Below are 24,417 nucleotides of genomic sequence, written 5' to 3'. Positions count from 1 at the left end.
GTGTGCTCTGCACATGGGCTACCAGGGGACCCGCCGGATGGGGGCTGAGGGGAGAGGCCTTGCTCACCCACCATCCACTGCCTCTGGTGCAGCCCCCCCCCCCCCGTCACTGGCCTTTGTGACCTCTGCTCTCTGCCACTGTTCAGGCTTGCTGGCTTCTCTTTGCCAGCTGTAACACAGTATAATAATGTCACTGCCCAGCACCTATTATCCCTGAGATGCGCTCATACCAGGGTGGTGACATCATGACACCATGTTATAGCCAGCGAATGAATTTAACCTGGCTGTGACTGTAGTGGTGAGCAGAGGCCAGTGGCAGGTGGGCGGGCTGTGGTGGCAGTGGTGGTGGCCCACCAAAGCATTTAGACATAGGCCATCACCAATATTGCTCCACCGCTGAGCAGCCGCTAAAGGAACTTCATTAGAATGTTAATCTTTTTCCTTCCTTAAAAGAGATAACTTGAACTGAAGGCATTATCGAATCTTCCACTCTCATTCAAAATCGATCATAGACTTGGATGGACAGCTGATCCAACTGAGCTCAGAGGGTAGGATTGTGGAGACCTCCCAACTGGCTGCTAAAAACCAACCTCCTTGAGTTTCAATCCCTGCCTGACCACCACTGCCACCATCCCCAAACATATTTTTATCATGGTGCCCCTGCTGCCATTGCTCTTCTCTTCTCCTCCCGCAGTTCTGCCATGTCCTCCCACCTCCTGCCTTTTCAAAAGGCTGAGGGCAGGGGAAAGGGAGCAGCAGGAAGTATATTGACTGACTTCCTGCTGCTCCAACTTCCCTGCCCTCAGCTTCCGTGCCGGCAGGGGGCGGGAAGATTCAGGGAGGGAGAGGAATGGCTGTGTTGCCACAGCAACCACCAAGTGGGGGGGGGCATTGCAAAGCCTTCCCTCCTCTTGCAGCTCCCTTTCAGAACCTTACAAGATTCAGATCAGAAGCTTCCCACCCAGAAGCTTCCCTTCCCACCCAATGTGATGGCTAGCAGAGGTTTTATGAAGCCAAGCTCAATAATAGCTTAAAGAAGATACAGAATACCAATCATACGTCCCTGGTCCTGCTGAGATCTTGTCCACAGGGGGTCTGTTGCAACCCCAGGCACCCCCTTGGCGTGCAGAGTCGACCATGGCTTCCTCGACCTACACAGAACTCCAAAGTTAGGGTATCTGTGTACCTTTTTGATATCTTTGAACAGCCCTTGGGAAAGGCTATAGGCCCCCTCTCCATCAATGGTATGCATGTAAAGTTTAGGAGAGGAGAGCTGGTCTTGTGGTAGCAAGCATGACTTGTCCCCATAGCTAAGCAAGGTCTGCCCTGGTTGCATCTGAATGGGAGACTTGATGTGTGAGCACGGCAAGATATTCCCCTCAGGGGCTGAAGCCGCTCTGGGAAGAGCAGAAGGTTTCAAGTTCCCTCCCTGGCTTCTCCAAGATAGGGCTGAGAGAGATTCCTGCCTGCAACCTTGGAGAAGCCGCTGCCAGTCTGTGAAGACAATACTGAGCTAGATAGACCAATGGTCTGACTCAGTATATGGCAGTTTCCTATGTTCCTATGTTCCTAAAGTTGGGCACATCATTCCTTTCGTCTAAGAGGAAAGGAAGGGAGTGACAGGCCTCCTTATCAGCAAGTGTGTGATTGGGTGCCAAGTGCCTCCCAACCCTGGGCACAGCCTGATTTATCTTCCCTGGATGTTTTGGGAAGCACGATCTGTGTGCTGGGCAAAGCCTCTGATCCTTCCTCATTATTTGGAGAAATATCGCCGGGATCTAGCGGTACTACTTGGCCAGATAGAAACATCTAGTCTGCACCTGGTCTGTGCAAGGCAGGGTCGTTCATAGTTCATGTCTTCCAGGAAAAGCCCAAGGAGAAAGGCCTAGAATTAATCTTATGCCGAAAGGTAGAAATATAAGCAATATATCGTGTAGAGGGCAGAAATGGATCATGACATTAAACTCCTCGCCAATCTTCTGCGGTGCCACAACACCATCCAGGCCTTCGAAAGGCACCATGAGAGGTGGGGCTGGGGCCGTGCTGGCAACCCTCCCTCAGTGTGGGGTCCCTTTACAAAAGGCTTTGTAAGGCTCAGATTGGGAGCTTCCCATCCAAGCTTTGCAACGCCGTTTCCAAAGGTGTTATGTGCTGGGCGCTGCCAATCCTCCCTCCACAGGGGGAGCCTTTGCAAAGTGTCTAGAGAGAGGCACCGTGAAGGAAGAGAAGGCTGCTAGCAGCTTTCCCTCCTTAGCAGCGCCCTTCCAGCACCTTGCGAAGGTCCAGTGGGGATACAGCCACCTAACTTGTGAAAGGCTTTGGTATACGGGCTTAAGGAGAGGAGGCTGCTTGCTGGCAGCAGTTTCTCATTGCCCAGCCCCCTTGCCAGTCTTGAAAGGTGGCCAAGGTAATGAGAAAAGGCTGCCAGCCAGGAAACAGTCTCCTCAACCTGTGCCCCTTTAAATGCTGTGGAGGGTGCGAGGCAGTCACAGCTTGCCTCAGGTGAGCAAGAACCTGGGGCTGCTCCTACTTGGCAGGGAGAAAGTCTGGCAAAGAGGCACCTTTTAACGTGCTGATTCTCTTGATTTAGCAGGAGGAGAGTAACTGGCCCTATCCATCCCCAGCACAGTACCTCCAGTGACAGTTGCTGGTGTCTGTCTTAAGTTTCATTCAGATTGTGAGCCCTTTGGGGACAGAGATCCATCTATCTTACTTACTTACTTACTTACTTACTTATTATTTCTGTGTGTAAACTGCCCTCAGCCATTTTTGGAATGGTGGTATAGGAATTGAATAAATAATAAAGTAATAATAACAATAACAATAACAACAGCAACAATAATGAATATATGCCTGGTTCCTGCAGTGATCTCTTCTAGACCAGTGTACATCTAATTCTTTTCTAAACCCTTTTCAGCATCTTTTTAGTGCCCAGAACAACACAGTATTACCTGCCGGTCTTTGCACAATATTATAGCAATTTTCTTGGAGTTGGATGGTTAATCTTGGCTCAAGCTAATGCAGCCTGTGTTCTTTTGTTTTACTCTAGAGCAGGGATTCTCAACTTGTGGGTGTCCAGATGTAATTGACTTCAACTCCCATAATTCCCAACCAAAGACCACTGGGGCTGGGGATTATGGGAGTTGAAGTCCAATAACATCTGGGGACCCACACGTTGAGAATCCCTGCTCTAAATGATCAAGAAGCAGCTGGTGGCCTCCATCAAGGCCCTGCAGAAACATTATGTAACCTCTGATGCACTCGTAACCAGTGATGATGGGGACGCCAACACCCTCTGCTGTGCTCTAGAGGCTGTATTTGTGCATGGATTGAAGGCCAAGCACATCAAACCAGAGTCTGGAGCAAAAGGAAGAAAATTTGGGGGGCATCTACTCCTTCCCCAACCCCTTTTCTGGACCCTGCTAAAATCTATCACCCACAGGTAAGAGTGGAGGGGTGAACTTACAACTGCCACCCAAACTTGCTGTGTCTTGTTTAGCATCACTGCTGGTAGTGAGTGACTTGGGGTGGCTTCTAGATAAAGAAAATATCAAAGTGCTACAAACTCAAGGGAATATGGCTGATGAGGGGTCTTCTTCTTCTCTTGATAGATCTCTGCAGTATTGTTATTTTTTAATTATTTTTACATTTATATCCCACTCTTCCTCTAAGGAGCCCAGAGCGGTGTACTACATACTTAAGTTTCTCTTTCACAACAACCCTGTGAAGTAGGTTAGGCTGAGAGAGAAGTGACTGGCCCAGAGTCACCCAGCTAGTATCATGGCTGAATGGGGATTTGAACTCGGGTCTCCCCAGTCCTAGTTCAACACTCTAACTGCTACACCATGCTGGCTCACTATCAGCAAAGTATATCAGCTAAAGTATATCAGCAAGAGTCTCTAATTCACAATAGTTTAATAGCGCAGCAGCAACAACAACAAAGGTCATTTTTCTTAGACATGGATATAGGGGTCAAGAGGATGGTTCTTAAGAATTAAGTTTGAACTTTCGTTATGGCATCCTGGTTTGATATAAATTCCCACTTGTGCCCCATGTAGAATTTGGGCCAGGATTTTAGCCTCAACAAATGTTAAAGCTGCTGGAATTATTTCTCCTCCTTTCCTTAAAAAACACCTCTTAATGGCCATTGAATAGTTTAGAGCCATTTGTAGAACATGCTTAATATGGGACTTCCAAATCTCCATAGAATGGAAGACTACTCCTAGAAATTTAAAAGCAGGAACCACGTTTTCAAAGCTAAATTGCTGAAATAGAAAAAGTTCAGAGTCCATTTTTTGTATGAAAAGACTATGAGCTTAGTTGTGGTACTGAGAACAAATTCCCAATCTGCGCATATGCTCAGAGGCACCCTGCTCCTTAACCAATGTGTGTGTTCATCCCTTGAGCCACTATTTTGCATCTGACTCCAACTGGGATTTAAACCTTGGGATTTTAAAGACAAAAACAAGTCGATTCGGCAAGCTTGAAGTCTGTCAATCCCTAATTGCTAACCTGCTAACCCCTGCTAACTGGGCAAAGAGGCACCTTTTTAACGTGGTGATTCTCTTTATTTAGCAGGGAGAGAATAACTGGCCCTATCCACTCCCAGTACAGTTCTTCCAGTGACTGTTAAAAGCTGGTGTCTATCTGATGTTTCTTTTTAGATTGTGAGCTCTTTGAGGACAGGGATCCATATTATTTATTTATTTATTATTTCTCTGTGTAAACTGCCCTGAGCCATTTTTTGAAGGGCAGTATAGAAATCGAATGAATGAATGAATGAAACAGATGATAGCCAGCTGATGCAATTGTCTGTGTCTCATCACCTCATAACCTCCTGGTGTTCTTCCTTCTGCTCTCTGTTAGTCCTTTGAGAGTGCATCACACCCTGCCTTCCCTCAGGCTGGTTGCACCTACAAGCAATACCCAGACCACCTTGCCTTCCACTTCCCTGTGGAGTTGCAGCTTTAACAGGTCTCTCTCTCTTTTCCTACCACTTTTCCTCCTTCAGAAACATAATTTCTGAGCTGGAACACTTGGAATGACTTGTGCAGTGATTTCCTGTCAATTAATTTGCTACTATACCTTAAATCAGCTGAAGTTACTGGACACTTTTAAAGGTGAAGTGTGCTGTCAAGTCAGTGTTGACTCCTGGTGACCACAGAGCCTTGTGGTTGTCTTTGGTAGAATACAGGAAGAGTTTACCATTGCCTCCTCCCACACAGTAAGAGATGATGCCTTTCAGCATCTTCCTATATCTCTGCTGGCCTATATAGGTGTTTCCCATAGTCTGGGAAACCTTCCAGCAGGTCATTTCCCCTTCAACGGTAGCCCCATGGAGAGAGTAATATGACTTTGATGGTACAAGGGCACACATTGCTGTAGTGAGGTCATCCTTGCCCAGCTGAAGAACCAATGGTGGGAAAGCCTGCTTTGCTACAATATTTCCCAGGTCATGAGTAGTCTTCTGTTATTTACATTATACCTGGGTCTTCACACCCTAATATTGATTCCTCTCCTAGTAGTGAAAACATCACACAATTTTTTGCCAACAAAATTGCTCTAAACTCTTTCAAAATGGATCACTCGCTCTCTACACACACACACACACACACACACACACACACACACACACACACATATGTTGGCCAGTTTCAACATTCATATTGACTTTAAAAAAAAAAAAAGTAGACCAACTTGATGATTCTCAGGATTTATCTCAAACTCCTGATTTCTGGAGATACATGAAGATTTCTGATGTGTATTTTTATTAATGTGCTTACAAATTTGAATGAGTGAAAAGTATTGACCACATGGTGACAATTAACTTAACAGGAAAGCACGTCTCTGCTAACTGGGCAAACACGCACCTTTTAGACTTCCCTCTGGTCGCATAGTACAAGTAATGCAGCCAGGATGTGCGAACAGGTTCGACCTCGAGCTAGTTCGGTTCCATGGTCCAGGGTTGAATCGAACCACCCGCTGTTTCGTCCGACCCTGGACTGAACACACACACACACAGACACCAGAGACTGTTTGGGGATTCGTGAACATTTTTTTTTTAACTGAAAATAAATAAATAATGTCACTTACCCACTTTGGGGGAGTTGTTGGAGGCGGCGAGAGGGGGTGTCAGTGGATGTTTCCCCAAACTGGCCCATTCAGCTGGCTCTTCGGCCCATTCAGGCCTTCCCCCTTGGTGCGGTGTCCATTTTGGAGACTGCTGCACTGGCAAAATTGGCCTCTGAGAGGCCTGGGTCATGCCAAGCCTCTGAGAGGCCAATTGCACAGGTGTGGGGGCCTCCAAAATGGCCACCACGCTAAAGGGGAAGGCCCGAATGGGCCGAAGAGCCGGCCGAACGGGCCAGTTCAGGCTGCATTTAGGCCAGTGGGGGGAGGACACACGGACACACACACCCCGATGCATCTAACAGCTCCCCTGGAGGGGGTAAGTGATATTCAAAACAATTTTTCAGTTTTTTTAAAATTGTTCACGACCCCCCCACAGACAAGAATGAACCCGGGGGGGGGGGGTTGAGGGGGTGCCGGACTGAACTGGCCCGGTCAGGTTCGATTCTAGTCCAGACTTGAACCCAACCAGGACAGCCGCTTCCATGCACATCCCTGCAGCAAGAGTGTGCCGATTCATCATCCCAGCATAGTGCCCCTCCCAGTGGCTGTTGTTGGTATCTCTTTTATGTTTCTTTTTAGACAAGGAACCATCTACTCATTTATTTTGCTATGTAAATCACTTAGCACCTTTTTTGGGCATAAAAAGCAATATGTAAATATTCTAATTAATAAGTTCAAGGTCAAGCATTTCACACATCTTCATATTCACAATGAATCATATAGATTCTTTTTCCCATTTAAATATTTCTTGATTGGCTTGAAAGATAGTAGGCTGTGAGCATTTTGTTTATTTTACATGGATCATTTTGTCATGGCATTGAAAGCAGTTTGGGAGTTATGATCAAAGGACTTAACCTTTATACAAAATTGTTTGTAAGAGCTCAAAGTGCTTCCAATACAGTATTTCAGTCACCTTTTCAGCAATCCTACCAGGCAAGCCAAGATTGTTATCATGGTATTATGTGGGGTGGGACAGAGTGGGGGCTGAGGGTGAAAATTAGTGGGTTGCTTAAAGCCACCAAGTGAGGCCAAGCTGAGATCTGAAGCAGGGCCTTCCTAGTTCACAGTGGGTGCTCTTTATCACTAGCCCCGGAATGGCTCTCAGGCTCATGTACTGGTAGAGAGCATCACAAAGTCAGGTAGCCCAGAATCATTTCTACCAGCACACTCTCCACATTTCACTGGTGAAAAGAGGGAGATGCCCATGGATTGATAGGAGGTATGGCCAAGCAACCTGGAAGGTGTGGTGCATAATGTGCAGAGGCTAGCCACCTAGGAGACTCTGACTACAGGCATGCCGCAAATGGAAAGCAGGCAATAAAGTGCATACAGATTACATCATTCCAGATTAGCAAAGCAGATGAGCCAAATCCATGCCTTCCAATATTTTGCAGATACACTTGTCAGTGCCAATTCTCATACCAAGCATGATTGCCCAAGACCACCGCCATCCCGCACTATTGCACATTGCTGAAGACTGGATTCTGCCTGCTTGTCTGCTGCGCACCGGCTAGTGCCTTAGTGTTGTGCACCCATTGGAATGAATGCAGATGCACTAGAGGCATGTTGTATTTACACATCCACTTAGAGATGTAATTTCTAAAGGCTGTGGGGTGGGAGCTGAATCCTGAAGAATGACAACTCTAGCAGGTTGAGGGAGGGTTGAACAATTCTGTGGGTTGAACAAAGCATCCCCAAGAGCCAAAAAGAGGACAGTGGTTTAACAGGAACAGATTCCAGAAAATACGGTCTGTCCCTGGGAAACAGGATCCTGTGTGCCAGTATTTCCCAAACGTTTTGAACTTTCCCCTTTCTCAACTTGCTCTACCTTCTGCCGCACCCAGCCCACCAGCAGTCATCAGGTGACTGCACAGAGATCCTCACATACAGGAACAGAACAGGACAAGAATGCGACTTCCACCTAAAGTCATTACACAGATTATCCCCTATGCAGGGAAGCGTCACAGGAATAAAACAATGGAGCTTTCTCAAGCTTTCTTCTTCTCATGTAAAGGTAAGTCAAGGCAATGCAGGTGCAAGGACCTCCACGTATATGGTCCTGTGTCAGGGTCATTCAGCCTGCCCAAGGCTCCATCTGCCCCATGGTTCTTTCTCTCCATACTACAACGGTGCCACTGTCCACTTGCAGTGCCCTGCAACCCTTCCATGGTTATGTTTGTTCCCCAGGTATCTGATGATGAGAAGTTTGTCAGTTGAGTGTACTGTCTGCAGTGAGCTAGGGAGGGGGGGAAGGTGGCAACACTGGGGGTGGGGTGGGCAGGGGCGGGGAGGAAGTATCTCCTTATCCAGGGTGCTATCTATCTATCTATTTCTCTTAGATGTACCCATTGCTAACCCCATGCGTGGCAGCTCTTGTGATAGTTTGCGAGGGAGGGAGGGAGGGAGGGAGGGGAAAGTGACGGCGGCGGGGAACATAAGGCCAACGGATAGGCCAGCGAATGGGCAGGCAGGCGGGTGGGCAGGGAGAGAAAGCAGTGGCGGCGGCAGCGAGGGGTAGAGGAAGAGAAAACAGTGATGGCGGTGGGTGGGGGAGAAAGCAGCTGGCCAGGCAGCCGGAGAGAGGAAACACTGAAGCGGGGGAGAGGAGGGGGGATGGCCAAGGACGAGGGGGAACTAGAGGTGCAGATGCTCTGCATCCAGGCCAGCTAGTTTACTCTTATTGCTGGTAGTTCAGGCAACACATCTGAAGAGCACCGTGTGGCACCTACACACGATAGCCTCCTGAAGAGCATTAGGAGGCGCCCCATGATGCACTCACATGGTGCATTATGGAAGCTCCAGGGGCCTCCCAGGCTCCTAAGCTCCCTGCTCCCTCCCTGCTACCAGCAGAAGCCAGCGATCGCCTGGGCGGCTGATCCGGCTGCCCAGAAACATGGATGGGATCACCTGTGAGGGAGGTAATTTTTTTATCGCTTCCTCCCCTCATCCCGTCCGAGCCCATTTCCCAATCATGAGAATGAGCTGTGTGTGTTAAGCCATTATCATCATATATAGAGAACCATTTTTGTAAGCAAAGGTGGACGTAAACATGGCAACATTTTAGCCTTCTCTTACCATAGCTTTTGACGTCCCATCTAATGTCAAGTGATTTTTCAGTTGCACTTGCAAGCAACACAATCTTCCTGATACCTGTTTGAGGATATAAATAAAGCACTCATTATTACACAGGGTGAGATGTGGTGAAGAAAAAGCAACCCCCCAGGCTAATTTTCACATATCACTCATTCCTGCATGGGTGTGGTGGTGTGCAGCCATTCAGATGAGATGGAAGCCTGATAGTCATGAAGTTTGAGTAATATAACATTCACCAGAACTATGGAGGTCTTTTGTTTCTGGACTGCCACTAAGGAGGTGGAAAACTTTATCCTGTATCCTTGGCAGCAGTCCAAAATGAGGAAGGTTATTATTCCTACACCAGTCCAGTCACAACCAGAGTTTCAGGTAGGGGTGTGTGTGTGGGGGGGGAGGATATTTTTTGTTTGGGTTATTTTTGCAAGACATTTTGTCTTGGATTTCTTGTAAGAAAAAGTGACCCTGTTTAGCATGTGCATCTTTCAGCAGTTCATAGTAGCCTAGGCATTCCAGTGTCTCTCTGGAAAAGGTCATCCTCATATTTGCCACTAGTCTTAATTATGCCTAAGTATCTGCAGAATTTTTGGTATGCCAGTATAATTAGAGGGCTGTTCTGTTCCAAGCTGCTTTGGCCATTGCATCTATAGTGACTGTGAACAAACTTTCTGCTGTGATTCATTAGCACTCTGCAGTACCTTTTACTTTCTGTTCTTTTAGATGAGGGAGCAAAGTTCCCATATACTGTTTTATCCAGGGAGAAAGAACCTGGGCCACCATCAATCAGGGGCCGTGAGCACGGCCCCAGACATGCCCACGTCTGGTGTCAGGTACGGGGGGTATGGTCTCCCTCCCCAATGGGGCTGCACAGCATTGGCAGTGCAGCTGGAATGGCTCCCCCTGCCTTTAAGAGCTGTGCTGCCCAACATAGCGCGGGCCGATCTCCGTTCAAAACGGGGCCGCACAGCCCTGTTGGGGAGGGAGACCACGCCCCCACGCCTGACATCAGAAATGGGGGCGTGGCTAGCCAGACCCCTGCGTCTGATGTCAGACATGGGGGTGGGGTGAGAAGGCCACGGCGGCAGCCACCCACAGGCCACCACCAGCCTCCCTACGCTCCTGGTTTTATCACATTGTATTGCTTCTGTGAATGACTGAAGATTGTAGCATGGGCATCCTCAGGACTTTTTCCAGGGGCTGGGGGGGGGGATCTCTAAGCCTATGCCAATTTACCTGGGAATAAACCCCCACTGAATTCAATGAGAATTTCTCAATTGGGGGGTGCCCCCCTCACCTCCCTCCAGATGGGCTTGGACTGCAGAGTTGCCTCTTCTACTCTAAACAGCTAACAGTATCTGCAGTGACTTGTAGACATAGGCGTAACTGGGGGGGGGCAGGGGGGCACGTGCCCCGGGCGCCATTGAGGTGGGGGCACCATACCAGTCTCTGCCACCCCCACCCCACGGCCCACCTGCCCAGCCCCAGGGCCCCCCAGCCACTTGCCTCCAGCTCTGCTGATCGGCAAAGAGGCCTAGGATCGGCAAGGCCTGCAAACTGCAGAGCTCTTCTCTCCCCGCCTCTCAGCTGATCGGCGGGTGGGCGGGGCTTCCAGAGAGGCCTCCCAGTAGGCCTCCCTGAAGCCTGAACTCGAGTAGGCCCCAAGCAAGGAGGGAGGAAGCAGGCAGCAGACCCTCTGCCCAGACCAGACCATCCAGAACAGCTATTGCTAGGTAGGCTGTGAATTCCTTTTTGTGGTTACCCCCATATATAGGGATCTGCTTGCCATAGGGCTTTGATATGGGGAGGTGGGGCGAGACTGGGAAGTCTCTGAATATTTAATTTAAAACAGACTGGAAAATGTGCTGGCTTTAAAAACAAAAACTATCTAAAAAGGCCTATAAGTGGCTTGTTTCATGTCAGAAAATTACAAACACTTCTGGAACAAGTATATTTTATTTATTTTCATTCATTCATTCATAAATGCACTTATGTTCAAGTTGTTTTGCAATCCAGAAGGTCTGAGTGAGAACTGTGAAGCATGTCTTGTGATTTTACTTTATTTTATTTTTCTTGTGTGTGAACTGCTCCCCAATAACTTGCAGGGACTTCAGGGTCAATCTGGCCAACATGTGAATGCAGCACCTCCATTCCAGAGGAGATGTGTGTTAAAGGGCTTTAAAAGCCTCGTGTGAAAAACCTCCTGGAATCAAACTTGACTGAATTTGTTCAGAATTCTGAGAAAACAAACATAGGCTCACCCTGCATGGTTGAAAATATCATTTGCTAATCTGCAGCGAGGGGTCCATTTTAATAATTAGCATTGCTAGTGTGTTCTAGGCATTAAAAGTAGCACAAATATATAGTACTCAGTGTATATCACTATATACTGTGAAGTGTGCATGCGTGTATTCAGTGAAATGTATTTCCAGGTAGCATACTTATTTTGAAATATCAGACTTAAATCCTTGGGGACCTGGGGTGTGTGGAGGCCCTGGACTTTGAGGGTCTGGGGGCCCATTTTGAAATCCTGTCTCTGGACGCATTCCAACCTTGCTATGCCCCTGGCGGAATAGTTACATATGTATTGATCACTACACATGGGTTTCTGCATAACACCTGCACAGAAGAAACTTCCATGTAGAAAATGTGTCTCTTGTAAATTGACCCTAAATTTTCCATCCTTGACTGGGATATCTGAGAGTTAGAGTCAATAATAAAAGAACAGCACACTGCTTGTGACAGGAAGGGGCAAATTACAATGATTTCTTAGTCTGGCAGGGGCTGGTTTTGGCCCTGGCAGAACTTGGCTGTCTTGCTCCTGTTTCAACTGCCTCTGTCTAGTGTGGCAAACGAATGTATCCTCCTCCCTCTTGATGTCAAAGTAAGCACTGGTGTGGTGAATGCACATATACCCCATCATGAGCCAACAGTCATCATAAGACAAAGGCTGGCAGGAATCATTCACTGGTTTATAGACACACCCCCACCCCCACCACCTTCTTCTTCCCCTATTTTGCTAGTGGCTATTTGGGCAGGTGATCCTCTAGGACAAAGTCATGTTTTTTTTAAAAGGAATGAGAGGAGACAGAGAAAATGACACTTGGAATCCTCGCATAACTCCTGACTGTTGTTCTAAGTCTTTTACAGGGATGGCTCATGTTTTCAGGTTTTGATCAGCAACCATGTCTAGATGGTACAGTGTTCCTTTTAACGGGGATTTCCAGATATTGCTGACTACAAGTCCCATCATTCCTGCTTGGACAGTGGCGCAATTTCAGTGCTTGCCCTAGGTGCCATTTTCCCTAGTTACGCCTCGGAATACCTGTCTTGTCTTTTCCATTCTGGGACACAAAACCTATCACTATGTTTAAAAGCATTTATTTTCTGGCCATGAGGACTGCAAACTTAGGCTGTTGGTGTGCAAGACATTTCTTTAAAATATATATTTCTAAAGAGCCTTCTAGCCTCATGTTTCCTTTTCCCTGTCCCAGTATACTTGCACAGATGCAGCCCACAACCCACATTTGACTAGGGCTGTGACACATTTCCATATTTCCGGGGGTGGCGGGCGGCACGCGGCGGTGGGGCACAATTTCAGTGCTTGCCCCAGGCACCGTTTTCCCTAGTTACGCCTCTGCTTGTAGAACTTGCAGGAGTTCATTCTCCAAATAGTTTGGCCTCAAGTACAAAGATTACTTGTTTCTATTCTAGGTGTTTCCGTCGGACCTAAGGATGGGAGGCAATGGAGAGCCACTATCCTCAATGATGAATGTCTGCTGGTTTTCTTCATTTTCTAGACTCAGACCACAGTGTGTCTGCAAGCGGTCCATGTTGATGAGATGTTCTGCTCTTTTTTCAGTACCATGAAAAAATAATAATAAAAAAATAAAAAATACAGGAAGCCAGTTGAGCAACTTCATATAATTTCTCATTTGCATAAGCTATTTGGATTTTTTTCTATTTTTCATAGTTTATTCCAATTCTTATGGGAGTATGGTAACTGAAGCCTTGCCTGCTCCATATAGGTAATCTTACTCAGGAGACTTGATGCATTCAGAGTTCACCAAGAAGGGGCGTAGCTAGCCCGCCGGCGGCCCATGTGCGGCCGCGGCAGGTGCCCCGATAGCCCCGCCCCCTGCATCTGATGTCAGACACAGGGGATAGCCACGCCCCGCATCTGTTGACAGACGCGGGGGGCGTGGTCTGGCTCCCGAATGGAGCCTTGAGGCTCCGTTCGGGATCAGAAGCTACAGCAGCTTAACTGCAGAAGGGGCAGCGTGGCCCCTTGGGCAGTTAGACGAAGGCTGGTGCTGCGTTCGCAGCGCAGCCCAAGAGCGGTTCTTCCCTGCAGGCAAGAGCCACTTCTGGGCTGCATTGCAAACACAGCACCAGTCTTAGCTCCTGAAGGGGCCACTGCGTTTGCAAAGGCAGGGAAGAGTCGCTCCTGAACGCAGGAGCGTTCAAAGGCTGGCGAACGCAGCGCCAGCCTTTGTTTAGCTCCTGAAGGGGCCGCTAAACTACCGCCCCCGTGTCTGACGTCAGACGTGGGGGGCGTGTCAGGGCCACGAATGGCGGCTCCTGATTGGGCACGGCCCGGGTTCTTTGAACCCGTTCGCCCAATGATAGTGATACCTGTGGTCAGGCTTGTGATCATGTCTGAACCATAGGGACTCCATCTTGGAGTCCTGTTAGCCTGACTCTGAGTATGCTGTGGGAATCAGGTCAGCGCCTAATCAAGCTAGCTTTGCTGTATTAACAACAGGATGCTCTGTTCTTTGTCAAGCCAGCCCACTAGGCTGGTTGACACTATCTCTTTAGCTGTCTATTGTTTTCACTCCCTAGTGCTAGGCTCCAGTACTCTCGCTAGGGGGAGATGAGCTGATAAACTATTACCAATGTAGATACATTTTAGGGCCCTTACAATGGTCCTGCTGTGAGCTTCAAGGTTCTGTATGATGATGGATCACCTCCTGTGATGGGATTGGTGGATTGCTTGCATGTACCAATCTGTATCAAGTATGCTTTGATGTTTTTCTCTTTACTATGTATAAAAGCTATGGGCAGACTCCCCCCGGGGGTCCGTCTTGTCTTTGGGAGCAATCCCCTAGACGGCCACTTTGTTATTCTGCAGAATTCAATAAAGTTTCTTTGAACTATAAAGCTTTCTCCTTCTTGGTAAAGCGAGAATTGGCAGTCGTCTACCAAGTAAATAATAACCCTTTGGTTAACAATAGCTCCGCCCCTGTCACCAAGCATTGCCCAGAGTATCAAGCATATTTTTTTCATGAGGGTTAGAAACAGGCAGAAAGGAAGCTGAAACTTTCAAGTAGCTAAACTCTGTGCTCAGTACTACATTCCGTACTTATTTTTCATGTTAGTACAGATGCAAAAACAGCCTTATTTTTTTCTTCCTTGTGGTAGCCAGCCCTTAACTAAGCAGAGTCCACCTTGGTTGCATTTGAATGGGAGTCTACATGTGAGCACTGTAAGATATTCCCCTTAGGAATTGCTGATCAACTTTGGCCCTTCTGCAGATGTTAGCCTACAACTTCCGTAATCCTTGGCTATTGGCCACTGTGGCTGGGGATTCTGGGAGTTGTAGTGCAAAAACAGCAGGGGTGTGTGTGTGTGCTAAACTGAGCAGGCCTGTCCTTAGGGGATGGAGCCACCCTGGGAAGAGCATCTATGTTCCAAGTTCCCTCTGCCAGTTTGTGTAGACATTACTGAGCTAGATAGACCAATGGTCTGACTTGGTATATGGCAGCTTCCTATGTTCCTATAAGTTTCCTGATATATGAAATTGTCTGCTCAGGCAGCTTATAATGCACATAGCCAAGTGGCTCATAACCTACCAAGCTGGAATGAGGTCTTCCAGCTGAAAGTTAGCTGCCTGGCCTTCCAGGTTTTCTTTCATTGCGGTGCCACTCTTAAGGACGGCAGAGAGGTATGCTTGGAACCCACAGCTCCCTGGGTGAAGGTGGTCATCAAGGCCATCCTCAATAAGTAAGTTGTCATACTCTTGCCATTGGCTTCTGCAGAACTTCCTGGTGGTTTGTGCCCTGTGGGGTCAGACTCTGGTTTATCTCCCCCACCCATTCTGTCACTTTCCTCACTTACTGCCTCTGCCTAGCTCGTGAGTCTTAGAAAGTCTGGGTATTTTAACCCTAGTGTTCCATATGCTGTCAAAGACAGCTGCGGATGCACTGAAGAGACATTTTCCATAGAGAAGTCTTACTGTTATGACTGGGAGAAGAACCAGGCCGGATACATTTGGAATGGAACACAATTGAACAGAGACTGCCAGACTCCATTAGGGATCATTTCTCCACGTCTCACCTTTGCCACCTGCTATTTAAAACTCACCCAGACCCTTAATGATACTACGCATTAGTAAAACCATTTTGCTTATTTCAGTTTAAGTATTTTTGAGCCTTTCTGAGTGCCTGTTTTCTAACCTCTTCTCCTCCCCTTTTTTCCAGGGCTCAAGCCAATATCGAACCACAGCTATAAGGAGAGCTTCTGCATCCCTCACGTCTTGCTTCACTGAAAGAAGCGGAGCCGTTTCAATCCAGCCTCTTTTAAAAGTCACTTTAAACCAGGAATGCTGGTTCCTTATTTATATTACATAAGAGGGTATGGGTCAGAGAGGGTATGGGGGTACGGCTCAGAGAAACCACATACCCTGAAAGCATGAAGATAACGAGATGGGAAATGAAGGCCTTTTGGAAAGCAGAATGTATTACTCAATGCAGCTGCAATAGTTGTATTTACAGCAAAGCTACTATGCTAAGCCAATTGGCAATAGTGTGAGCCTTTCCGACTGATTATTTATTAATGCTACCATATTTGAAATATTATTTATTACACCTGAACTCTTGTGTGTCTCATATGGGTTTTAAAAATTGTAATATTAAAGTTGGGTGGAATGTTTATTTAATGATTTGCCAAAGAATGACTGAGTTTTCCTTACTTGAGAGTTCCTTACCAAGAAAAGACATTCCAAATTGCCACAGCTGTATGTGAGGTGACCTATTTCTTTATTTATGTATTTATGATCCCTTCTTAAAAGGGCAAAGAGGCATATTCTAAAGCGGTGGCTCTTTTATTTAGCAGTGGGAGATCCTATCCAAGACCCGCACATCGTCTTTCCAGTGGCTGTTGTGGTGTCTCCTTTGTGAGCCCTTTTTCGATAGGGAACTGTCCTGTTTCTTTACCTCTGTGAACCACTTTGGGAATATTTTTTGTTGAAAATCATCATATACATATCGATAATAATAATCCTCTATAATAAAAATCCCTGGCGTGCGTCCGTGTCAAATGCCTGGCGTGCGTCCGTGTCTCCCTCAGGTGTTCTGGGCATGCGCGGAGCACATGCCCAGAACACGCCGAGGGAGACACGACCGCCAGGACCAGGCGGCCATGTTGGACTGCAGCACAGACAATTCCAACAGTTAAAAACACACACAGTCACATTGAAAAACGCGCTCCGCTTGCGAGAGGGGGAAACCCGTTAGGCCGCACCGGCGGGCATGCGACCCCCGGCCATGCGACCAACTGGCGACCCCCGCCCCACTCCCCTTCATGGCCACCAATGCCCAGCCCGCCCCTGAGGGCTCCGTCCGGGTCCCGCAAAAATCTCACCCCCAGCCAGAGCAGACTTGCCGCTGCCTGCAGTTCGCCAGCAGCAAACGCCGAAAAGGAGCTCGGAACTCGGTGGGGAGGAGGCGGCGGGCTGGCAGCTGCTTAGTCAGCCAGTGAGCCAAGCGTCGGAGCCAACGAAGGAGCAGTTTCGCTCCCAGAGGCGGAGGGACGGCCGGGGGTGCGCGATGGAGCCGCGGGCCCTGCCAGGACAGCTGACGGCAGCGGCTGGGGTCCTTGAAGATGGGGAGGCTGCGGGAGCCGCCGCGGAGGCCGCCCCAGGAAATGGCCACCGAGCCCCCGCGCTGTGCGACGAGCAGCGGCGAGGCTGAGCGCCTTCCGCGGGCCATCCAGGGAGACACGCTGCTGGGCTCTGCAGCGGCGACGGTGGGGGAGGTCGAAGAGGAAGAATCGGGTGAAGGGATAGGGCGACTCTTCAGCAGTTGCGTCCTGCTTTCTCATCAGGTAGCCGGGCACATGTACGGCAAGGATAAGGGTGGAGAGTGAGGGTGTCAAGGGCAAGCTAGGGAGAGCGGGGCAGCGAGGCGAGGCAGGTCCGCTGCTTCTACTGTGCTGGGTGTGAAGGAAGGAAGGAAGGTATGGAGAGAGAGAGAGAGAGAGAAGGAAGGAAGGAAAGAGGGAAAGAGAAAGAAAAAAGAAAGGAGGGAGAAGAGGGGGAAGGAAGAAAAGGAGGGAGAGGGAGAGAGAAGGAAGGCAGGAAAGAGGGAGAGAGAGAGAAAAGGAAGGAAAGGAGGGCGAGAGGGAGGGAGAAGGAAGGAAGGAATGGAGAGAGAGGGAGAAAGAGAAGGAAAGAGGGAAAGAGAAAGAAAAAAGAAGGGAGGGAGAAGAGGGGGAAGGAAGAAAAGGAGAAAGGGAGAGAGAAGGAAGGCAGGAAAGAGGGAGAGAGAGAAAGAAAAAAGAAGGAAAGGAGGGCGAGAGGGAGGGAGAAGGAAGGAAAGAAAGAAAGAAAGAAAGAAAGAAAGAAAGAAAGAAAGAAAAAGGCTACTAGCGCCCGTTATTTTAACGGGCTTAAAAATACTAGTAATGATGATGATGATGTTGGTGTTGGTGTTGGAAATCGAGGATGCCACTGTTGCTGAACTGTTTCAAAATCAAAACCAGGCAACCACCCCTTTGCCTTCACCTCAAAAACCCAAATGCCATTTAACAGAAAAGCAAGAAGAACTAAAGCAAAAAATAAATGAGCACATGAACCAAACAACCACCAGGGTTCGACTTCCAGCGCTAAAAACAGTTGCCAAAAAACAACTCGCTCAGGCATTAAAAGATGTCAGTGCTGCACTTGCAGAAATAACAACCGATAATTTGCAAGAAACAAACCAACTAATGTACAGTGCAGCAACAATAACTACACAAGAGCTCGGATATAAGATCAGTGGACCTGTAAAAGAAGAAAGTAGTACATCACCTAAATGGAAGATTAGATTAGAAAATCAAATCTCCAGGCTTAGATCAGATGCTAGTAAATGGAAAGATATGAAAGACAAGAAGCTGAAGAATGAAAACACCAAACAGTATCTGATCCAAAAATACCACCTAGATTCAAGGAAAATTAGAGAAGTCCTGGAAATAATAAAGCACCAAATAACAGCAGTGTCAAAGAAGATTAGCAGATACGAAGCCAGAATTACACAACATAGGCAGAATCGCCAATTCCAGTCGAATCAGAGACGTTTCTACCAAAGCATAGAAGGAGAAACTGCAAGAAACCTAGAAACACCAAATAAAGAAGAAACAGTGCAATTCTGGGGGAAATTATGGGACAATCCAATAGATTATAATAAAAAAGCAGGCTGGATGAAAGAGGTCAAAAAATGTAACCAACCCATGCAAGATCTAATAATAACACCAGAATTAATCAGTGAAAGAGCAAAGAAAATTAAAAATTGGACTGCGCCAGGCGATGATGAACTGCATGGCTTTTGGCTTAAACACCTAACAAGCCTTCATAAACAACTATCAAAACAGTTCAATCACATTTTGCAAGGAGGTGATACTAAACAATGGCTAACAACTGGGAAAACTCATCTCATCATGAAAGACCCAGCAAAAGTTGCAGAAAAGAGAAGAAAACCAATCTAAGTGTTGCATGGATTGACTACAAGAAAGCCTTCGATTCATTGCCTCACACATGGATACTAAAATGTTTAGAAACAACTGGTGTCAGCAAAAACATTCAGATATTTATAAAAAAAAGCAATGAGCATGTGGAGTACACAGTTAACAATCAATGGCGAGACACTTGGACAGGTTAGCATTAGAAGAGGCATTTTCCAAGGGGACTCACTATCCCCTCTGTTGTTCCTAATCGCCATGACCCCACTTTCACAAATACTAAACAAAACAGGCCTCGGATACCAAACATCCAAAACATCCAGTAAAACCAACCATCTGCTGTACATGGACGATCTGAAGTTGTATGGAAAGTCCCAGTCAGAAATCGAATCACTGCTAAACACTGTCCGTATATTCAGTAGCGATATAGCAATGGAGTTTGGACTAGACAAGTGTGCTGCATTAATAATGAACAGAGGAAAAATAAGAAAAACAGAAGGAATAGAACTGCCCAATGGAAGCAAGATCAAGAACCTGGAAGAGAAAGAACATTACAAATACTTGGGCATTCTCCAGGCTGATAACACTGCACACACTGAAGTTAAAAGAAAAATTGGAAGTGAATACATCAGGAGAGTTGGAAAAACCCTCAAGTCCAAACTCAATGGTGGGAACACCATACAAGCCATAAACACCTGGGCTATACCTGTTATCAGTTACACTGCAGGAATAATAGACTGGACCCAGGCAGAGCTAGAGACGCTAGATGGTAAGACCAGGAAAATCATGGCCATCAATCATGCTCTGCACCCCCGCAGTGATGTCGATAGGCTATACCTCCCTCGCAGCTCAGGTGGAAGAGGAATGCTGCAAGTCCATCAAACAGGAGGAGGAGAAAAGAGGAGGAGAAAAGAGGCCTTGAAGAATATATCAAGGACGGTGAAGAAGATGCACTTCAAATGGTCAATAATGCGAAACTATTCAACACCAATGAAACAAAGCAGGCCTACAAGAAAGAACAAGTCAAGAACCGAGCAGAAAAATGGAGAAATAAGCCCCTGCATGGTCAATATTTGCACAATATAAGTGGAAAATCAGACATCACCAAGACCTGGCAATGGCTTAAGAATGGCAACTTGAAGAAAGAAACAGAGGGTTTAATACTGGCTGCACAAGAACAGGCACTAAGAACAAATGCAATAAGAGCAAAAGTCAAAAAATCAACCACAAACAGCAAGTGCCACCTTTGTAAAGAAGCAGATGAAACCGTGGACCACCTAATCAGCTGTTGTAAAAAGATTGCACAGACTGACTACAAACAAAGGTATGACAAAGTAGCAGGGATGATACACTGGAACATCTGCAAAAAATACAAGCTACCTGTAGCCAAACATTGGTGGGACCATCAAATTGAAAAAGTTGAAGAAAATGAAGATGTAAAAATATTATGGGACTTCCGACCACAAACAGACAAACATCTGCCACACAATACACCAGATATCACTGTAGTCGAGAAGAAAGAAAAACAAGTCAAAATAATCGACATAGCAATACCAGGGGATAGCAGAACAGAAGAAAAAGAAATAGAAAAAATCACCAAATAAAAAGATCTACAAATCGAAATTGAAAGGCTTTGGCAGAAAAAGACCAAAGTAATCCCAGTGGTCATTGGCGCCCTGGGTGCAGTTCCAAAAGACCTTGAAGAGCACCTCAACACCATAGGGGCCACAGAAATCACCATCAGCCAATTACAAAAAGCAGCTTTACTGGGAACAGCCTATATTCTGCGATGATATCTATAACAGCAACAACATTGACATTAAAATTCTGGCATCCCAGGTCCTTGGGAAGGACTCGATGTCTGGATAAAACAAACCAGTCAATAACACCTGTCTGACTGTGTAAAATAATAATAATAATAATAATAATAATAATAATTTATAGAACTACAGTTTTGAATACTGTGAACATATTTTTGTACACACACTACTGATTAAATTATTTTAATACTGAAATGCAGAGTTACTAGTCTGTTTAATATTGTGATAAAGCAACAGTGTTATCTTTTTTGCTTCAAATGGGCAGAACCCACGGGGTGTGTGATATAAATATCTGGTGGCTGATGGCAATGCTCTTAGCCCTGATGACAACACCTATTGTGTGGCAATTGTCCTTCTGACCCACATTCCATCCTTCATGGTGCCATGTGTGTGGTGGTGACGCTTGAGTGAGACCATCTTAGCACTCACTGCTCTAGGCTGAAGACAGTGGCTGTTACGCAGCCTTTCCTGGCTTGCATGAAGCTGTGGAACAAGAGGTCTTGGTGCTTTCCGAGTTCCACAGCTCTGCACAAGCCAAAAAAGATTAGAGAAGGGAAAGGAAAAACCCCTTCACCTGCACTGAGGTATCTACTAATTTGCAGCAAAGCTCTCTGAGGGGTGGTACAACAGGAAGCCTCACCCCCTCCCAGTTCACATGTAACAATGTAATGAAAATATGTGTGATAGCTACTTGTGCCTCAGTGCAAAAAGAAAATGCTGAGATCTGATTTACTTTTCGAGCCTTGGGTTCTCTTCTTCCGCCCCTTCCTCCTATGAGTTGCCTTGGGGAGATCCCAAACAGTGGATGTTGAAGAATAATGGCAATCCACCACTTCCGGCATATACAGTATATATCCTAACATCCAGTGTTTGATGTTAGGATATCTATTCCCCGCAGAGGGAATAGATATCAGAGGGATATATATTCCCTCTGATTCCCCGCCTTTCCTTCATGATTGAGACAGATATTGCAATATAGCAGGTGTCGTGTGGAACCGTCATTTTCACTCCATTGACAGCGGATAGTGGGAAAGCAATGCCTCAGCTCTGCTAAAGGAACCGAGTGTGGAAGTGGAAGGCCCTCCTCTCTCCCAATACTTGCTCTGCAGTCACCCCACGAAGTTGGTTGGAGCTTTGGCCCTGGACCAACAAAAGGAAGCACTCCTTTCTGCACACAACACCCAAGTTCCTCATGAGCCCTCTGCAGATGTCCCCCACTCCCACAGGACTGAACACTGACTGACTGCACACATGGAGGAGAAAGGAAAACTGGGTCGGCCATGCATGCCCATGTTACTGATATAGCCATTGTCCGCTCTCCCCACCCGTCATCAGGTTTGCAGTGTGTTATCAAAGGAGCCTGAGGAGCACAGAGCTGTATGTGCAAAGGGTCCCACTCACACAAATGCGGAATGTGCAGGTGCTGAGCCTCTCTCATGAGAATGCCTGGGCAAGGAGGCAAGCATGCGGGCTGTTGCCACCCAGCCCGGTTGCCAGATCCCTGCAAGCCCTGGGGAAGGGTACTTCAGCAACACTTTCCCCAATCTCGGCAACTGCCACAAACCAAGAGTCCAAGAGCTCCCTCTGACAACCTTGTCTCTCCCCAGCACATAGCCATGTCTTTATTGGCCCTGAATGGCCACCTGGCTTGCCAGGGATCACTCTAATCCTTGGGTGCTCTGCCACAGGATGCCCTGTGACAGCCGACTCACATATGCCGCAACGCCAGTCCCAGCCTAGCCTGTTTTGCTATTGATGTAGGAGCAATCCCCGGTCTTTCCCAACTCTGCCCACTCCAAACCACTCAGACAAATGAAGTGGACCGCACTCCTTGGAAGTTTGGAAGAGCTGAGTGGAGAACGGAAGGTATGGAGTATGAGTTCTATTATTAACCAGAGACACAAGGAACCCCACATCAGTGGGGGGCCCTATAGTTGGGTGGCCTACCTCATAAGAATGAAGTCTAATGGAGAGCTGAAGCACATGGTGCCTGTGCTTTTCTATGGTGAACTGGCCCTCTCATGAGAGGGCCAGTCCCTGGCCAGCAAGCCAGCACAGGGGAAAGAGTATTTTGGGGCTTCCTGGACAGCTTGGCCCAGGTCTGTGAGTCCAAGTGCATTTTTTGGTCACAGTGGACCAAACCCCAGGATCTTTTGCCTGCCCTGATAGGCACATAGGAAGCTGCCATATACTGAGTCAGACCATAGGTCCATCTAGCTCAGTATTGTCTACACAGACTGGCAGAGGCTTCTCCAAGGTTGCAGGCAGGGATCTCTCTCAGCCCTATCTTGGAGATGCCAGGGAGGGAATTTGGAATGTAGATGCTCTTCCCAGAGTGGCAGCTCCATCCCCTGAGGGGAATGTCTTACAGTGCAAACACTTCTAGTCTCCCTTTCGTATGCAACCAGGGTAGACTCTGAGTAGCTTAAGGGGACAAGTCATGCTTGCTACCATAAGACATATACAGTACATATTCCTTCCTAGGAAGTCAGTACAATCCCTTCAGTAAGATTTCAGTCCGGAGTAACAGAAAATTAGTGCCCCTCACCATCCCCCAGTATCAATAATTGTTCATGAGTGAGATTTCGTATCTGCGGAGCTCTTGCAAGGGCAGTGGTGCAAGTGGTGTAAGGAAAGGGTTAAAATGTCTCTTCCATGCGGAGGGTGGGTGATTAATGCCCAAAAGGCATGATCGCACTGAGCATGCCCCCTCAGAGTTTGTGGCCAATGGTTGCCACTTTACTGATCTCCTGCCACCTTGCCCACAATCTGGCGACACGCACAGTGTGAAGCTTGCCGCGGTGCAGCTTCAGCAGAGCAGGAAAAGAGAGGGGTCCCTCTGCCCAGAAACCAGGAGTTGCGAAACATGGTCGAACAGCTGTCTGCGGGATGATTCCCAGTTTCGCGGATTAACCACACGTTCATCTACCCAAGGTTTCACATGACATTTCAATGGGCCCAGTGAGAAAGAGAAAGAGAAAGAAGATTGTGTTTGTTGCCATCTCTCAGCTTTGGTAACTTGTGCACTTTCCCCCTGATCTATTTTTGCTTTTCTGCCATGCTTAACTTCTTGGTCATGTACATGCCATGCGTGGCTTTGCTTCAAGGGCAGAGGGAGGTCAGCAGCAGCCCGGGTTTTGCCACTGCCACGGACACCTAGCCCCGCCCCCTGCATATTATGTCAGATGCAGGGAGCATTTAGCCACGCCCCCGGCATCTAATGTCAGACGTGGGGGCATGGTTTAGCTCCCAAACAAGGCCACGCGGCTCTGTTTGGGAGTTAAACCAGCCAGCGCTGCATTCGCAGCATGGCCAAAGCGACTCTCCCTGCCTTTTAAAGGCCCCATTTGGGAGCTAAATCATGCCCCCTGATTCTTACATCAGACACAGAGGCCGTGTCTGGGGCACGGGGTGCAGCCCCTGAGGGGCAGCGGCCTGGGTTCTTGGAACCCGTCTGCTCAATGGTGGTTCCACCCCTGCTTTGCTTACTTTCTTGAGAAAAGCTGGGTTGGATACTGGCAGAGGGGGCTCCATGCAATCACAACTCTGCATGGAGGAAAGGTTGTCTCTGGGGCAGGTCTGTTGCCACAGAGCCAGGAGAAGGATGTGGGGAATTCTTGACTATACACACCCTTACTCACCTGTGTCAATAGTTTTATTG

At 47.5% G+C, this 24,417-nt stretch overlaps 1 protein-coding gene and 1 long non-coding RNA gene across 6 annotated transcripts in view; one reads left to right on the top strand and one right to left on the bottom strand.

Annotated features, from left to right (window-relative positions):
* LOC128332041 (uncharacterized) overlaps positions 1 to 24,417 on the bottom strand; it is a 54,238-nt gene that overhangs the window by 16,646 nt on the left and 13,175 nt on the right. Inside the window, exons 1-3 of one of the 3 annotated variants that reach the window (XR_008310529.1) lie at positions 10,456 to 10,649; positions 9,208 to 9,282; positions 5,871 to 6,002 (exon numbers count right to left, since the gene is read on the bottom strand). This is a non-coding gene — a long non-coding RNA (uncharacterized LOC128332041). Of the gene's footprint in view, positions 1 to 5,870; positions 6,003 to 9,207; positions 9,283 to 9,920; positions 10,182 to 10,455; positions 10,650 to 24,417 lie in introns of those variants that run through there. The other 2 variants (XR_008310528.1, XR_008310527.1) reach the window with 2 other exon arrangements.
* Positions 3,150 to 16,159, top strand: LOC128332039 (pleckstrin homology domain-containing family M member 1-like). 3 transcript variants are annotated; one of them, XR_008310523.1, is made up of 3 exons: positions 10,254 to 10,952; positions 12,934 to 13,031; positions 15,702 to 16,159. XR_008310523.1 is itself a non-coding variant. In XM_053266258.1 (2 exons), exons 1-2 carry the CDS (start codon positions 3,195 to 3,197, stop codon positions 15,730 to 15,732), a joined length of 279 nt encoding a protein of 92 aa, XP_053122233.1. In that variant the 5' UTR covers positions 3,150 to 3,194; the 3' UTR covers positions 15,733 to 16,159. The 3 variants fall into 3 exon arrangements, 1 of the variants encoding a protein (XP_053122233.1); XM_053266258.1 differs by lacking the exons at positions 10,254 to 10,952; positions 12,934 to 13,031 and adding an exon at positions 3,150 to 3,442; XR_008310522.1 differs by lacking the exon at positions 12,934 to 13,031 and having other exon boundaries at positions 10,144 to 10,952.

The sequence above is a fragment of the Hemicordylus capensis genome, chromosome 6 (genome assembly GCF_027244095.1).
Source record: "Hemicordylus capensis ecotype Gifberg chromosome 6, rHemCap1.1.pri, whole genome shotgun sequence".
Lineage (NCBI taxonomy): Eukaryota > Metazoa > Chordata > Lepidosauria > Squamata > Cordylidae > Hemicordylus > Hemicordylus capensis.
Note: the sequence above shows the minus strand (reverse complement) of the source record. Positions and strands in the feature narration are given on the sequence as shown.

Bases quoted from the DNA above. Each gene is read 5' to 3' on its own strand.
- LOC128332039 (XM_053266258.1), top strand. From the start codon at position 3,195: ATGATCAAGAAGCAGCTGGTGGCCTCCATCAAGGCCCTGCAGAAACAT. The intron at 3,443-15,701 runs GTAAGAGTGGAG...CCTTTTTTCCAG, and splicing joins CTAAAATCTATCACCCACAG to GGCTCAAGCCAATATCGAAC.